Source organism: Vanessa cardui, chromosome 7 (assembly GCF_905220365.1).
Source record: "Vanessa cardui chromosome 7, ilVanCard2.1, whole genome shotgun sequence".
NCBI classification, from domain to species: Eukaryota; Metazoa; Arthropoda; class Insecta; order Lepidoptera; family Nymphalidae; genus Vanessa; species Vanessa cardui.
The window spans coordinates 14273727-14292544 of NC_061129.1; the positions used below are offsets into that span (position 1 = coordinate 14273727).

Genomic DNA, 18818 nt, shown 5'->3' on the forward strand with positions numbered 1-18818 from the left:
ATTTATTTTTATACAAGGACTAGCTTATAACTAATTTGTAACTTATTACAAGTTATTTATTGTACAGTATAAATAAATTCTTTGACATTACATCTAAATGAATGATGGTGAATTTTTGGATTCTAACTTAATAAAATGAATTGAAATAAAATTGTGATTATTGAAATTGACATGAGTACATTGCCAATGACAATAATTATTTCGCAAATTACAAAGCTGAGTTAGAAAACTGTACTCGAACGAGTATTTAAATATTTAGTTAAATACTTAATTTTCGAAATCATAAGGGCGCTGAGGACGCCTCTGCACTAAAGGAATGTTAACTTCTTCAGCTGATCTGAAGACTTGGGGCTGGTACTGAAGTCTGGCTGGTCTCTGCTGCTGAGGAGCCGGAGCACGACGGGGTTCCTCTTCCTTTAAATTTAAATAAATATTTAAAGCCTCGAAATACAGAAGTATTAGCAATTAGTCTAATTACTTAAAATCTAGTGAACTGTCGGATCATCTCAGTTGTTTCAAAGTATTTATTTTAATTATTTATTGTGCCGAATAGCTTTATTATTTTTAACCGACTTCAAAAAAAGGAGGAGGTTCTCAATTCGTCGGGGCCTTTTTTTTTTTTTTTTTTTTTTTATTTTTTATGTATGTTACCGAATTACTCGAAGATGGCTGGGCCGATTTTGACAATTCTTTTTTTGTTTGAAAGGGCATGTTTTACAGGTGGTCCCATTGTCAGGAGATCAGGATCTGATGATGGGATCCTGGAGAAATCAAGGGAACTCCTCAAATTTTATATGCACACCTATAGTGATTTTGGTTTTATTCAAAGTGCCTTGGTCATATGCTCACGAAAAGTGACATTTGATGAAGTGGAACTGATGATGAAGACCACAACTGGTAATCAGAACCTATTAGTAAGTAACTATTTTACGGGTTTAGTTCTATTTCTTTAAGATAGTCGTCAAGCAATTGATGTTAGTAAACATGCCTATGATGAAGTCTAGCTGATGGTGGACTACCAGGAGAACTCCTCAATGATTAACGGCATTGCATCGGGAAAAATGGTATTGTCTAATTGGCGATGAGACAGTTAACATTAGGCTATTGTAATTTAGGTGACGCTTCATTTGAGTTGCAGTCCACATCGTATTGAAACGGCATTGAGTTATGTTTAGAGTCGAAAGCCGAAATGTACTGAGTATAATAAAGTGAATGACAAACACTACCAATTGTAATTATAAATAACAAAACAACACTGAAAAGCAGTAAATAAATTTTTATAAATAAAAAAAAACCGCCTTCAAAAATGAACTAAAAAGAAAAAAATGATCAGTTACATCCATATCCAATTTACGATTTTTTTATCACCTTTTGAAGTCGGTGCCAACAAAGTAAATAAATTCCTATATTGAAATCGTTTAATTTGTATCGATAGTAAGGTTTGTCTAATAATAATGGTGTCATCTATACAATAAATAGATTTAGTTTTTGTATGTATGTATTATGTACCTATATTAGCAATGCTGGCACCGACTTTGAGAGGTGATTAAAAAATCGTAAATTGGATATGGATGTAACTGATCATTTTTTTCTTTTTAGTTCATTTTTGAAGGCGGTTTTTTTTTATTTATAAAAATTTATTATTGTTAATTTAAGTAAGAGTCTAAAGATATGTTGACTGAAGATAAATCTTCAATGATGAATTGTCCTGATAATAATTTACCATAAGCTTAACATTTTCTGTTTTTTTGGTAGAGTTTTATAAGTTGCAAATAAAATTTTTACGTAGCTTTTTTATAAGATGATACAATTTTATTTAGAAAATTCATTTTGAAGGAATGAAAGTAATTTTGTCACTTGCCTCTTCATCTTCGTCTTGTTCGAAACGGTCATCCCTGTACACCTCAGAGGGGTAATACCGGTCGGAGTACTTGAGGGATACGTTGGGCTTCCTCTGTACTTCTTCCTCATTGATAGGTCTGTACAGGTAATCGTTGACAAAGTGGTACTTGGCGGATTTCTGGCAAATGCTGTCTTGTGTGGGCGGCATACAGATTAAATGAACCTGAAATATTAGATTAGTTTACAATATATTTGATCCGAAATACATGAACCACATTTTACATAAATATAAATTATAATGAAGTTATGGGTATTGTATAATTGAAGATAATTAATAAATCCTACTTGGTGGAATGTGAAGCCATCGGGACAGATCCAGGAATGCTTGGCGTTGTCCTGGCAGTAATGGAAGACTTCACAGTTGAGCTCTTGATCAGCGTAGTATCCGGTGTTCTTATTAACACAATCGAATTTGGATTGCTGCAACAGTTGCGAAAGACGATCTGGCTCTTCCTTCTCTTCTTCCTCTTCTTCTTCAAGCTGCTGTTTTGTTGGACGAAAATCTTGCGGCTGTTAAACAAAATTAGATTACTGTTTTACGATTTCTCCTTTTTTTTTTTTCGTAATGGTATATGTTGGCGGATAGGCAAACGGACCACCTGATGGTTGTTGGTCATTACCGTCGATACACATTAGTGCTTTAAGTACTATTAACAATTCTATTCATCACCACCAACCGTGAGAATAAGATAAGGAGATAATATGTTCAGTTCCAGCATTTACACTGCCTCATTTACTGTTACTGTAAGTAAGGATGTTTGGCGGTTTAATAGCTGATATTTTAAATTATTCTAATAGTACCAAAAAGTTTTGTACCCTTCTTTGTGGTTGTCTTATTTGTTGTCTCTGCTCTTCAACGTAAGCTTGAGGTCTTGCAGGGACGATGTATTCCTGTTGCTGTTGTTGTTGTTCCTGTTGAGGACGTTGATAGCCGGCCAGCTCAGCGAGAGATGCCGTGGGGCGGAAACCACTAGGAAGTGTATTGGAGTACCCAGACTGAGTGTAAGCACGCGGTCTGAGATTACGTGTTTCCTGAAAAATAATAAAAAGATGATAGTGGTGAAATATACTCACTTACATTTACTAATAATTAATTGAGTACCAGAAATTATCAAACTCTTATAAAAATAGTAATTCAAACTTTCTTTTATAGTAATATCATGTAAACTACAGATAAAGATATCTCAAAATAAATTTAGAATTTCAGCCGAACAAAAGTAGGCGATATTTTACCAAACACGTTTTTAGTATCGTGTGTAGGTAAGTAATAGTGATAATAAAAAAATGTGAAGTCTTCAAAAATTAATGGTAACTGTTTTTTTAAGAAAAAGGCACTTAGAATTAATTAAAAATTGTATACATTGTATGTAATTGATCTCAATTAAAGTCATACGTAAGTAAATTGACCAAAGGCTGATTTTAAATCATGTAATGAGGAAAACCCATCTAAGTTACAAAAGGCGTGACCGTTGCGTCGGCTCGATAGTTGCAACATGAATCTTATTTACGATTGTGTCAATACTTAGATAAACGCTGAAACTTTTTAGGTTTCGCTATCAAATGATTTATATGTACTATTTATAGGCTTGAAATAAGTTGAAAACGTTACAAAACGTTGTGGGCGACCATTGTTTGCATTTACAGACCCACATCCCACGTGTGTGTGTTACTAAAGGATTATAAATTATTGCGTACGAGTTGAAGAATATCATTAACGCTTCAGCTTAGCGATCTGTTATCTCACGGTAATACTACACAACGAACATAAAAAGCATTAGGTTTTCAAAGGCTGCTTTAATTTTTTTTTTTATTTAATACTGGCTGATTCTATAACATTTAAAAAGGTTTTAAGCACGTGTCAAATAAATTACCATAAGTTTGTAATTTAGCTTAGCTTTTATTTTTGAGGTTTCGGATATTACCTGCTTGCTTGAAGCGCTATAAAATCAAATTTATGATTTTTAAATTATTTTAGTTCATTTTATTTTAAGGCCTCGGATCAATAACGCTTTAAGTGTAAAATTAAAAGGATTGCAATTCAAATTTATTTTAGCAGATATTTTATTTTTAAATTTTGGACCGATGGTGATGTTGAAATAATAAATTTAAATATGCCATTTTAGTTATTTACAAAGATGTTACAAACAATTTATAAATCGACGTTACGTGATCTGTTTCCAAAATTAAATGTTTAGGTAAAATTTTATGGACCAAGAAAGCTTCATAATGACACTTATTTCTCTTCACAAAATAAATACAACATGAAATCAATACAAGCATTACTTTTTCTGCTTTTAAAGAATGTAGCAATTATTACGACATGTAATGGTTATCAATTGAATAATAGGTTTCATTATTGTCATTATTCCATAACACGCGACACAATGGTGCGTTCGTGTTCTGGGAAAAAAAAGTCGGATAAATCATTCGTGCGTTGCGACGCGCGCCGTTTGTAAATTGAAACGTAACGTAAATACTTCTATCCGCATAATTATGTCATTTTGTGTCTGTTTCGAAGAAGATATTGATAGTAAAATGATTAACATACGTACCTACTTATACGTACATTGTCAACAATATTCACATGTGTTTTATATTTGTAGTCAACGTGAGCCGTGAGTAAATTAACATGTATCGAAGGAAATAGTTAGTGTAACAATTACATAATTCAGCATAAAGCATCGTGGTAAGATCATCTTTCACCAGTAGAAGAAAGTGTATTTATATATCGTTTAATTAACAAGCAAATCCTCGAAATTAAAAATAATCTGTTTTTATAATATTTTCCCTTCGTCCATCGACTCTGCCTCTCGACTAAAAACTTGGACTGAACCACTAAACATGTAATCTATGATGTTATCTCTTATTGTACCTTTCATCACACTGGCTCACTAATCCTTTAAATTTAAACAAATAAAACGTAACAATTTTAATATTTAGTTAATTTGAATTTAAATTAATAAAAATTTTACTTAGGCGTTATTTTCATGTGTATCAAATTTTAACGTAATCATATCATTGGCATAACAAGAACGATAAAAAGCGTTTACAATTTACTATTACGCATACCTAATACCGTTAATTTAAAAATTGTATTCTAACAGCTCGAGTCGTAACGGACAATCTATATTAATATTATTATAAATATTATTTTATTCCTTACATCTGACGATCTAATGTCCAAGATACTTTCGATGAATTACTTATTTTCTACTTTCACTAAAAATATTGTACTCTTGCAACAAGATAAAAAATATGACGAAGATTGATTTGTAATGTTGCATATAACAAAAACAATCTATTCGCTCGCGGAGAAATCTATCGTTATTTAGATTTCTCTAGAATCGAAAGGTGGTTAGTATTTTTACTGTCATATAAAAATAACGACAATCGTTTAACAAGATAACTTATAAAAACATATAATAGTCAAGTTTTAACAAGACAAGCGAAAGTGTAGACCACCAATTGGCTACAATATTAAACTTAAGACTACTACCTAAATGGATGAAAAATGAACCAACACTTTTTATGTCTACGAATAGCCTTTTATGGCGATGATAAGTTTATTCTTATTCCTACTTGTCTTCTTACGAATGTACCAATGTATTTAGGTACTTATTATCTGAATAAGATGCATCAATGATCAATAGATTTGTTCAACGATATCTATAAATAGGCTATAAGTATTCAATCGACTGTTCCGCTATGCCTTACATCAGCAGATAATCGTCGAGAACATGCCGAATGAAAGTAAAACGTGTTGTCGGCGTGCCGCGTCTCGGAAACATAACAAATGCTCATGATATAATCCAATCTATAATATTCGTACTTAAGATATATCTTTTACGAATTTTCCTACATAGATAAATTTAATGATTCGATACGTAATTATTATTAATGACGGTTTTTATCGAAATTCAAAATAACCAGTCGTGTTTGAAAGTGTCGAAAGTACGAAGTCTTCCGTCAACCTAGCTGCGGTCGAACTAGTATGTTATAATAATTGGAGAGGTAACTAACCTCTTCATCTAAAGATAGTTCATCGTCCTCTTCGACGCCCGCGTCGGGTACATCATCTTCTTCTTCAGAAGCGAAAGCAACTCCTAGAAGTAGAAGCGCTATGAGGAAACTCCACCTATAACAAATTAAAATTAAAAATTATTTTCATTAATTACACATATTATATTTATTGTACAATATTTAAACCATAGAGATATTTTTTTTTCACTTATTTATTCACCATATTATAAATGATAATAATACTCGCTATCTCGATATTCAAATATTAAACATGAAAAATAAAAATATATCTACATTTCTAAAAAAACATAAACTTGATAAGAAACTATACTAGTTAATAAAATGATTCTTAAAACATTTTGATACATTTATGTAATTAAACTGAAACATACTCTTACATACGTAATAAGGCACAAAATTTTCTCATTAACTTATAATCGTTTGCATCTTCTGGTTTTATAATTACCGCGGTATTTAGAAAGTGCAAGGCGAGTTTATTGGATAACAGGAAAACCTATCGTGCTAAATCTAGTCGAAGTTCTGAAGAGTTATCAAATATTGACTCCACCGTCCTTCGTTCCAAATACGGCAATACTTCTATTACGTGTACAGAATAAACTTTCTAATGTTTTAGGATATAAAATATTGATGTGACGACGTAAATTCAAAGCGAATTTTGTACACGAGTTACAATACGATATATACGACAGAGTAAAATTCAACTTAACTACGATATTCTCATGTGTAGGGCTGCCAAAGTTCGAATTTGTCTTGATGTTTGGACCGGTAATTAATATGTTAATTTCTTAAAACTATTTTCTTAAAGAAAGTTGGTAGCTTAGATTACAGAGTTCGCCAACAGCTCACTTCTATTAGACAAAGATTCGTTTTGATTACGGCTACACGAATATACAAAACTACACTAGAGATTTGAGTCCACATTAGTCAGTGATATAATTTACACACCACTAAATCTGACACTCTCGATATTAATCGCATCAAAATCTAAAATTTTATAATATGAGCCTTTGATATTTTTTTAATTGTTGAGGTGTTAATTAATCATGAAATGGTAACCCTACCGAAGTGGAATAATACAATGCTATTACTCGCTTTCCTATTAAAGTATTTCACTTTCAAAACATTCGCTTATATTCTACCTATAATGTATAACATGTTTTTTTTATTCATATTATCATTTAATTAATGTTTAATCTTACGATATGTAGAATACGAGATTATTTTAAAAAAGTTTGATCACCATTTATTATATGATGATATTTTTGGGAGAAAACGAAAACAATTAACAAAATACTCTTAGAAGAATTAAATATTATTATATTTTCGCGAATTCGTATTGAAGCAACGTGGATGACTTAGCTCTATATCTTCACATAAAGGACAGAATATTTTGGCCCAAAAGAGGACTATTTACAAGCTGTTATTTTACTATACTTTTCTCGATACAAAACTAATACAAACCCTGTTTTTAAGGTCAGTACTCATTAACAGAAAGCAGTTTAAATCTTAAACGCCATTGATTGGCAACCGTAGCGTAACCAGCGATCACAGGCAATAATGCGTTGCAGTGGCGGCGCAGGCGCAATGCTCTGCTATTATTTCCTGAGATGTTTCTTAATAACGAACAACTGCGACACTCGGGCCCTTTAACGTAAATTTTGCCATCCGTATTTCAAAAGCCTCTGGTTAAAACTTAAATTACACAAATTAAGGTGTCTCCACTTTCAATGATAATTAAAGTATTCATAATTAGTATATATTAATATAAGTTTAATTAAAAAGTGTGTCTGGTTAGCTCAGTTACAAAGATTAAGCGTGAGTAAGTTATATATAGACTTTAATAAAATTTAAATAAGTAGAATATCAATGAATGAAACTGAAATAATTGTAAATAGTAACCAAACTGGATATAACAGAAAGTTGGTTTAACAACATAATCGTCTTAACGCACCAAAAAATATCTAAATATTTGATTATCATATATGTATTTAAATAAATTAAGTAGAAAGTAGTGTTTAGAGAGGCTACATCTTCACAAGAGGATACCAAACCAGATAATTCTAAATCTGGTCATTTATTTTTATCTACAAATAAAAATATAAATTTCGTCATATATATGTACCCAAGCGGGTAGGTGTAACTCGATCCGTGTTAAATTATTAAAAGCCCCAACTCAAAAACTGGTTAGTTTATTTAAAAAATATTTACGAGCCGTGTTCATTCTCATTTGTTGCACAAAGCCTGCAGACCTCTTAAGTTGGGTTTGTTAATGTATGTATAAAATAAGTTCAATAATGATCAAAAATATTGGTAAGCAAGTTAAGGTCAGAACAGAATGCAGATTCTTATTTTAAATAATGATCTTAAAAACTAAAGCCATTATTTAATCTGTGTATTAAAAGACTATCGAATAAACTTTAGTTAATTGACGGAAATTTAATTTTGATAAAAACTGTTGACCGTCGATCTATATGTTCGTTGTCGCAAGATGCATAAACACTCGAAGTACTAAAACATTAAGCAATAAATAAAATATTTATATCAAAATAAATGAAGTCGCAGAGTATTTTACCACGTACTCGCAACCGATATAAGCAAATAAACAATAATAAATACTTACAAATATGTTACCTTACAGCTTTTACCATTATAAAAGGAAAATTAAGTTCAACAAATGTAGGTTACACTGTCTAACCGTATACACTTAATGTAATGCAGCACAGGTTTGCGTGGCGTAGCATGGGTGTGCCCGAATGGTATTTACTTATGATGATAGAGTCTCGCTGTAATTAGGTTTGAAGAAAGCTGTTACATGACTTTTAAAAATTAATGTATCGCAGCTTCGGGGCAGTGACGATGTTTTATTTATGGCGATGACCATTACGCAACGGTCTTTAAAATTGTTTTTATACGCATTCAAAGGAAGCGAAAGACGCGTGTTACGTGAACGTACAGACATATAAATTGCGTTGATAATTAATTATTATAATTCATATATTTTGCATATTACTCGCTTTAACTGGTTGCAGATTCACCATTAATACAACATCTACAATTCATAGCCTTACGTAACTTTAGTGATTACTTGAAAACTCATTATTTTGGTTTATGTACCTTCTCTGATGTATATGAACTATTTCTTACACGGCGATACCTACAACTGTGCTACAGATATATTCCATAATTGTACGAGAAAACTAAATGCATTCTATTCGCGATTTCTAAGTCAGGTAGGTTTCTAAACCATAAGATGCTGATAAAAGCATATGACTAGAATAACGAGAAATGAGTAATTATTGATAAAAAAAATATATATTTATTGCTATAGCTTTTTAGAACCCAGGACCTCAGGGTCTGTGTAATAAGCTAGCCACTAAACCAATGAGTCAGTTGAATTAATGTTAAACAACATAATTATGACCACTACGACATTTAATATAATTTCCTTATAAACTTAAATCATCTAACTTCCTGATTACTAAAGTTATAAACCGACTTTAAAATGTCAAAATATTTTTCTGTCACAACTTATTACGTTAAGTTGTAATAAAATAACCACCGTCGAGTTACGTTACAAAGGTTTATATATTTATGTAATACTTTAAAATATATTTCTACAAAATATCGAGTAGAATTTATTTTATAATAAAAGTACGATCTATCAGTATTAAATTCATCGAATCGTGAAATAATCTTGCGTATTCTACCCTAATTGTTAATTGTCCACTAGACAACTGATCTCGGCAACAAAGCCTGAACCAGGCTATCTGGTCCGTGACGAGATTGCCTCTCATTGCTTATTATATTCAGTTAAATACCTAATTTTAGTAACTTTCATACTCGTCCGTGTTTCTTGTACTAAGTTGTTATTTTAACAGATTTATTTCTACATAGTTTCATACTATTCTTGATAAGGATAGTGACAGAAGTTTTCCACTCAAGACCCGCCACTGAGGAATCCGTCGCTTAAATTGAGTTTAAAATTGATCTCGTACTTAGCGATGTTGAGAGCATGCCGAGGAAATCTGCTTGTGTTAAATTATACCAATAATTCACCAATGTGGGTAACATTGGAGCAGCATGCTGGCTTCCTTTGTAGGAAGTAAAGTAGTCGTTGTCATTTATAGAAGAAAGAAGTCAAAATCAATCGAAACGATTACTTTTAGACAGTAAATTTAATGGAAACACGAATTATCCAGCAAAATGCGACCATTTGACGACCATTTATTATTGAATTAAGGAATATCTGATATTGTGTAGGAGCACAAATTCCTTACATTTTGTAACCGTCCTGTCTACAGGTATATAAACTATTATTCTTAGTAATAATTCTATTTCTTGTTTCGAAGATATTTGTCCCAAATAACTTTGTTGATACTTTACTGATAGTACCAAAACCTTATACATCTACCGATGTAATACAATTATACGGGTTTACGACATCGGACAACGCTATGAATCAACGAATTATTTATCTGCAATCATTTCTTTTTAAGGAGATTTATTTGTGAAACTTAAGGAAAACCTTACAAGTTATATAAATTTAAAATAATTAAATATAATTAAGTAAAACTATAGGTATTTATAAGTGTAGCAGGCTTTTTGTAGTTAGGTAATAATTGTGGTCTAACATGTCAATACAGTACACACGTTGAGAAATGCCCGTACTACAATTAATTTTAATAGGTAAATAAGGTATTTTTTAAGCTTGTATACGTTTACAAAACAATGAAACTAAATTATAGCGATAATAAACTAAATTATGAATCATTATTTGTAAACTGAAGTAAAAAGGACTTACGACATTTTCAATTAAGTATTTTTTTCATAAAAAGGTTATTTTTAAAACGTCAACGAATTAGATCCAGTACGTTGCTCAAACATTAATTAAAGAGATTTGACCTCGTCTTATTCATTTGACAATAAGACTACGAAATGCCTATCGTTAACAAATCTCACCATTAATCATGCAGGCGTATTTAAATCAGTGGTAAATTATTTTGTAACTACAAACTCACGACGGTAAACGTGAATGCAGCGGGCTGCCCCTAGGTCAGACGACATTGCTAGGAAAACTGGAAATTTATAGATACGGAAAAAAACAACAATCAGTGGACCTAGTTGAACCGAATATAATTTATAATTCAAACTACGTAGAAACAAAACATTGTAATCCATGATTATTTCTTAAGTTATCGAAATGAGGTAAACAAATATCAAAATGAGTAAAACTGACTGACTGGCTAACTCAACTTAGAAATTGCATTAATCCCAAACACAAAGTTTGGTTTGTACGTGTGCATACCATAGTGTTGTTTGTACTAATACACGATTGTAACATATATTAAAACATTTTTAAATGTAACAAAATGAGTCAATTCTTGTTGACATTTTGAAGTTCCCATTCATTTCAATAAGAGCCTATTACCTAATTATATCGGTAATAGAACTTGTAAAATAAAATAAGATTAATTGCCAGTTTTAATTAGTAATAAAAAAATCAGTGTCATATCATAGTATTTATTACGTTTATCCACACTTTAATGTGTCTCTTATAATAATGTTATACATAATATTTAAAATTAATACTAACGTGACCGAAATGACAAGCAATTTATTGATACTTGATACTATAATTTACAACGTCTATAGACTGTGCGTTTATTGCTTGCCATTTTCAAAGATTTCATTTCAAACCTGCACATCACTGCAATACTATTAATGATAATGGCAAAAGCTAATTAAACCTCTTTTGTATTGCAAATAATTGGTTTTATGTAAGAGAGATCTAAAGTTTAATTACTTTTTAACAATCAATAAACAAGAGTGTAAATGATTGCTTATTTTCTGAGTTACATTCGAATAGCTTACGATAAGTCAGTGACATAATGACGGGCACCATGTGCTGAGTCACTTGCCTCCGTTATGTTCTTGTTTTGAGACGAGTGCGCCTGCGCAAGTCTCGCGTGCTGATGTGACATTATCTTCCGATTTCACTTTCCACTGTTACGTAATGCCTCCCGTACATAGTTCGGGTAAATAGTTTGTTTATCGGAATATAGATTAAATTATGTTTTTAAATACGGGAATTATTATTTACATGAGTAAACCACTAGAGATTCTTGCAAATTGTTAGGGTTATCCAAATTGAAGTTACGAAATGACATGATAAGTACAAATATTTAACGGGCACGGTATTTAAATAATCGATCATCGTTACTATGTATGTCTTTGTTGCCTTTAGGTTCAATTTCTTTCATTGTGTCACAAAAGAAAATGTTACACCAAGGTCTTGTTAGTGTATCAGTTAACATTACCGTATCGAATTAGGTAATGCGAGACATTGACACCATTCAGCATCCAGTTTGACAGGTCTCACAAAAACAAAGCTATTGTCTCATCTGGACAAATCATGAGTGTGTCAATCGGCTCGACATCTTGCACAACTTACTTGAATAATTAAGACCTTTATTATTTTTTTTTGTTAATTTGTAAGTTTAAGTTCAATGGGAACGTACTTTATTATGATATAGGACAATATTCTGAGAAATTGTATTATTCGTGAAATCTTTCGCCATTCCTTTTTATCACATTACTTAATCTTAATTAACATTACTTGTGTGGTAATATTTGTTTTAATTTTAATCAATATTGTACTAAAAACAAATCAGACTGATTCATATATGTTCAGATATAAATGTTTTGCGGATTTTTTTTAGGGACTCACTTACTTGGGGTTAGTCACCCAATCAACATATTTTCTACCACTAAACAGTTGTAGTATTTTTGAGTTCCAATTTAAAGAGTGGGTAAACCGGTGTAACTACGGACACATGAGACATAACAACTTACTTCGCAATAAATATATATTATATGAAGATTACAAAAGTGTATCTATTTTATCCAGTTTTTGTCATAATAGCGACCGGATTTCCTGCAATGGAGTCGCTTTAATTGACGACGAATATATTTCAAATGCCATAAAAGCAATTTTCTGTGACATTTGAAACTTTATAATCTATCATCAAACTTTAATCTTATATGTGAGCGTGATAATCTCATTAGTCACAGCGTGTATTTGGCTTAATAAACAAAGTATAATATCCTTTACAATATAATTATGACCAAAAAATCTTAATTCGTTTTCATCTACAATTTTGTTGTATTTCCGACGTTATTTTGATCAATACTATTAAATGGGTTTTGTTGGAATAACTAGTTTTAGGTAACCCAGTTCGTCATATCTGTTTAAACAAAGCGAACCCTTTGCCATAGATGACCCTGGACTTAATTCGATGTCTCTTAGACTAATACCTTTTTGTCAACGTACGATTTGTTTGGTTCAAGATCTATTGAGTAACAAATGTCATGATTCGATTGAGAAATTGTTAATTTGATTCGCATGTAATTGTCAATGTGTTTCTTTGAATAAGTTACATGTAGGTACCACATAGATACATAGACATGGGCTGTGTACAAGATGTTCAATAAAATTATAACTTCATTTTTTTGTATCACTAAATAACTCAAGTTTAACGTCCGACATCCAACGAAAGGTTTAAGCTGTTTTTAACAACAGCGGTATAAATATAAATTACTTTATAAAAGTACATTATTATGTCAAAAGAGGATTTAAACAAAATTAAAAAAAAAAGACTTTAAGTGCTGTGCAAATTATGGACGCTAAGAATCTTGGCTTATTAAAAAATAGCTATACACTGTACTAATAATGAATCTCTGAGAAAATAAAAAAGAATTGTAGAAGCATTTTCCATGCAAATTCAATCTACACCAATTTATCTAAAATTGACCGTCACACTCATTTTCACATCATTAGCGCCAGGAAATAAATTAGTCAATATCCTGAATCGATGCAAAAATTTTATTCGATCGCTTTCTTATTCGATTATTAAAACATCACGCTGTTTAATTATCCGGTAATATTGTTGATTTATTACGATTCGAAATTATTTAATGCGTTATGCGTTCCTCTGTAATATTAGTGTTTACTATATTTAAACACCGGTTAATTAGTTCCTACACGCGATGTCTGCGATTTTAAATTTTTACACGTAAATCCGTTTTTACTACCGAATTAAATGGTTATAATACTAATTGGATTCGATACTCTACTAAATTGTTTCCTTCCCGAATAATCAAGGATTTGAAAGCACGTTTTTATTTTAATTAAATGATTGTTTTGAATATTAATTGTAAATAACCAATTGAGGAGTAACTAAAACAAACATTGGATAATAAATACGGTAATAATTAAATTTTAACGAAAAACACTAAATTATAGTTAATATAGGATCTTTAATGAAATCAAATACTGTTTTAGTATTTATGAATTGAGAAGGAAACAGATGCAATTTAGATATTTATTTCATATGACGTAAGGGTTAAAATAGCGTAAAAGATTATCTAAAGTGTGTTAGCTTCTTGCAACGTTGATCGAGCCGTGTACTTGATACGAATGTTTCGCAATGACCACCTGTGGCTGCGGTTCGTGTGAAAACTTAGCGGGTTTGATCCCGTTTATAAGCTTTTGCGGTTACTCCGACAAATAGGTATATCTCATATCTTAATGTTTGATTCAATATTTATACCTACTATTAATGTACTATCATGTTTCTAGACGTTGGGAAATTTTCTCTACGATTACGCTTTTCATCTGGTTTTGTTTTACAAAATTTGTTTAGATGCCTTAAAGTTAAGTTAAACAAGTAACTTTATGTAGTTAAATTATCGCTAATAGCTTTTGAATTCCAATAAAATTATATATCTAGGTTCTCGTACGCACGCAAAATCAATCGAATGTTTCATGCGAGTTTTAACATTGTTAAGTACTTATATTTATGTGGATATGTAATGCTATGTTTGGATGTAATTACGAAATAATATATCACTAATGTTGTATATATTATTCATTTAACTTGTAGTGTTAGTATACTTGTGTACCTATTTTATATAAATTGAATTGTTGGTATTTCTGTTATTGATGATTGGATTTCTTTTTATAAAAAAATTTTTCGAACTGTATGAATCCAAAAATTCATAAAATTTTAAATATGTCCTTGGCAGTTTGTTATGTGGGTTATGTGGGTTGGTCCTTAACCTTATGTTCTTGATGGTATCAATTTGTCCTCTAATAAATTCATGCACCCACGTCTAACCCTCATCATGTAAAATTGAGCCAAAAATATTTTTCCCAAAAAAAGCTTTGACCCAAAAGCTTTTTTTAATAATCTTAATTATTCGCGCCAATAATTCTGAGTCATATTTAACCCGAATTAATGACAGGAGTGCAAGCATGCTATATGAAAAAAGGAATACAGAAATTTACAGACAAATGCAGATATCGTTTTGATATTACCTACTTATCATTAACAATATTTTAAGGAGTAGTTTGTGTCCCCACATTTTAACTTTTATTAATTAATGTTTATCAAAATGAATGACAGCTGTAAATGTTTTTTTTTGCGAGTTGTTATTTTCAAATGACAGATGTCACATCGCGGTCATTTAGGGCCATTGACGTTCCTATTATTTTTATTTGTAGCACATAATTATATTAACTTAATAGTTCAAAAAAATAACTCTAAAAAAATTAAGTATTTTTTTTCGTTTATTATGCGACATGCTTTTGATTGGCGCACCGGTAGAAATGTTTTACTGCTTCAGCCATTTGAATGTGATTCTTGTGAAAGTAAATTCGAAAACTTGTCTTATTTTATTTTACTATTTATAAGATAAGACAATTACATTCACTCTTATAAATAGAGTTTAGTCAGCACTAAGTTTAGTGTAACTAATTTTGCTGTCTATTATTTTGGGTTTTAAAAAAATACATATGATTTAAATTTTTCCCTTTAACCTTAAAAAGTATAAATGCACATTTGATTTTTTTCTAAAAATATATCATGAATTAGAATTAGTAAAAAAGAAATATGGGATACATTTTGTAATATTACCATTGTATTAAACAAATGTTCAATTAATATTATTTGGTAAAAGAAATTACCTCTTAAAATGTTAAATTCCTAAAATAATTACAAAGCTGTCCCAACCTGTATTTGTATACTATATGTACTTAAAGTATCCATATTGTACATCAATACTTAAATGGCATGATGTATTAAACTGCGAATTCTTCTCCTTAAGAAGGGCATTGACCAGCTGTAGGACAGTTTACGACTGTTACGGGTTATTACGAGTGTGGTGAAATAATTCTTTTAATTAAATATATTTTACATCGGTGCTATAAATATCTGTATTAAAGATGCAAATAAAACAAATATAATACTTTCACTTGAGTCAAACAAACGGAGCATAAGAAATTAAGTTGGAGCTACTTTCATTTCGGTGCGATTTCATCCAAAGTGTTCAATTTTAGATTTTCTTATTATAAAATTGGATATCGTGAGCGATTTCAAATAAGAAAACTTTCGTCAATACCAATCAAGTATCTTCTAATAATTTTGTCTAACCTATAATTTTTTTGGTCAAAACTAGTATCTTTTAAATATATCTTTTTTAAGCTTTAATAAGGTTGGTAATCGCACAAATTGTAAAAACCTTTAACAATATTCTTATCTAACTACATTATTGCTATTATTTTTTTATGTAAGCAGTTTTGAATCAATCAATAACTTACAAAAAATATGCTGAGAAATACTCAGATTAGAATATTTATATGTAAAAATTTGATCTTCAAATTTATTAATTCACAAATGAAAACGAAAGGTCAATGTCAGGTCTAGATCAAACGGCGCTCGACCTTTTACATATTAAAAAACAATAAAAAAAACGTTATACAATGTATAATAGTAATTTCAAGCTCCCGCGCTTGCAATTTTGTAGAAATTGTTTTGAACGATGCGACGTAGACTAAGTATGTGTGCAGAGAAAGTTATTGATTTCACATGATTATTAGAAATTAAACAGGACAGAGCACATAATACATTGTAGAAACTTGTTAAAAATATGGACACTATTCCGCACACATATGTAGGTATAAGTATATATACAGTAACTAAATTAATATCGCTAGTTATCTAAATTAAATATTTTTTGTATTTTATTGTATAAAACAAATGTTGAATTAATTTGTGACTACTGCGATTATAACCAAATATGGTAACGATCATAAAACAAAAGTCCAACCATCTCGATTTCTATCCTTACATGATCATTACATAAAAACATTAAAATCACTAACCGAAGAAAAAAAGATTATAATTACCTCATATTCATTATAATGCACAAAAATATCCGTATAGTAGCAACACTATAATTAAATGTCAAAAACCGCGGCAAGGAACAGCGACGCGGGAACGAGCGTGCGATAGAAGACTGCGCGGCTACGTGCTTTCACCATGATATATAAGCATCGCCACTGAACCGCCGGGGGCCGAAGAAATGCAACCGTTTGGCAATAATACGCGAATCGAACCAATTTGAAAAAAAATATCGCTCAGGTAAAGTGGAAAGGCCAAATTAATTTGTGTCGGGTATCAATTGTATCTTTTTTCTCGGCTTATTAAAATAGATTCGCTTTGGCTTTACAATTTGAAAGTCAAATTTAAAATGATAACATAATTATAAGGTATTGTTCCATAAAAATATTATATAATAACAGCAATTCAGAATGAAACGTAGTAACTTTTAAATATTACTTGAGTGTGACAATTGGAGTACTTTACGCTTTGCAGGTTAATTATACGATTTCATTTGCTGTATAATTTATTTGTCGCTTCGTAAATAATTTGATTCTTCAATAAATTTTACGCACTTTTTTAAAATTTTACTCTCAATTAAAAATCTTACACGCGTCTGCATTCTAGTAAAAAAACATTTACTATGTATAGTAGATGTGATGTTTTTAATTCTGTAAAATATTCTATGAAAATTATTCTATTTAGTAAATATCAGTTCATAAATAATTTTTTTTTATTAAATAAAATATATACACTTCAATACGTTCATACTTCACACAAAGTTAGCTTCTTAAAATTTAAAACTAATGTTTGTCCGTTCCATGTCTTATAATCAATCTTTATATATATAAAAAAAGTGTATTACGTGTAGGTAATTGCGATCCGAGATGACACGACAGTCTTAATCAAAGATCTTAAGATTTTACTACTAGCACTGAGTTTTCCCGTGGTTAATCTGTGATTAGAATTCTCTCTCATTGTATATTCTCTTATGGTTACGAAATTTGCAAGAAGACCTTTATGAATCGAATAAAATTAGGTCTCAATATTTATTTCCACAAACCTACGCTTAGTAGATCTCTTAAATTGCCTTTAATCAACTCGGGATATTCATGCGATGTTTTTGCAATCTGTCCAAATATACAATATAGTATAGAATAAGCATCTCATAGCTTATTCCTGCACTTTATATCTTTAAAAAGTTTATTTTAGTCTGTACTTAACTACTAAAGTAACATAATTTTTTTTTTCGAAAATCGTGGAAAATGCCGTAACAATACAGTGTGAGCTTACATATTTACGAGTAAATTAATACATTTTGATCTTTAACGAACCAAAATTATTAATATCAATAAGTATATTACTATGAACTTTTTAAAAATGTTAATTCAATGAACTAGAATTTTTTATGGATAAAAAACGTTGTGCTTGATTTATTTTTATATTAGGGTAATTACAAATAAATTCATAAAAAATCTATTATATAACATTCGTCTTGATACATATTACATTTAATCGAATTATTAGATAATAATTATTTTTTTCTAAAATGCCTTAAGTTGCAATTGACGCAAATAATGTTTTCGACATGGTTATTTCCACTTTACAACATCAAGAAATAAGGAGGTCATAAAATTGTTGACAGTATCAAGATGC

The 18818-nt window shown here is 30.4% G+C and overlaps 1 protein-coding gene across 1 annotated transcript; it reads right to left on the reverse strand.

The window, feature by feature from the left end:
* Positions 1-17344, reverse strand: LOC124531409 (transcription factor SPT20 homolog). The gene is made up of 6 exons (XM_047105992.1): positions 17189-17344; positions 5923-6037; positions 2719-2934; positions 2188-2412; positions 1862-2065; positions 1-414 (listed from the first exon to the last, which is right to left on the reverse strand). Exons 1-6 carry the CDS (start codon positions 17197-17199, stop codon positions 268-270), a joined length of 918 nt encoding a protein of 305 aa, XP_046961948.1. The 5' UTR covers positions 17200-17344; the 3' UTR covers positions 1-267.
* Positions 17345-18818: the final 1474 nt, after the last annotated feature.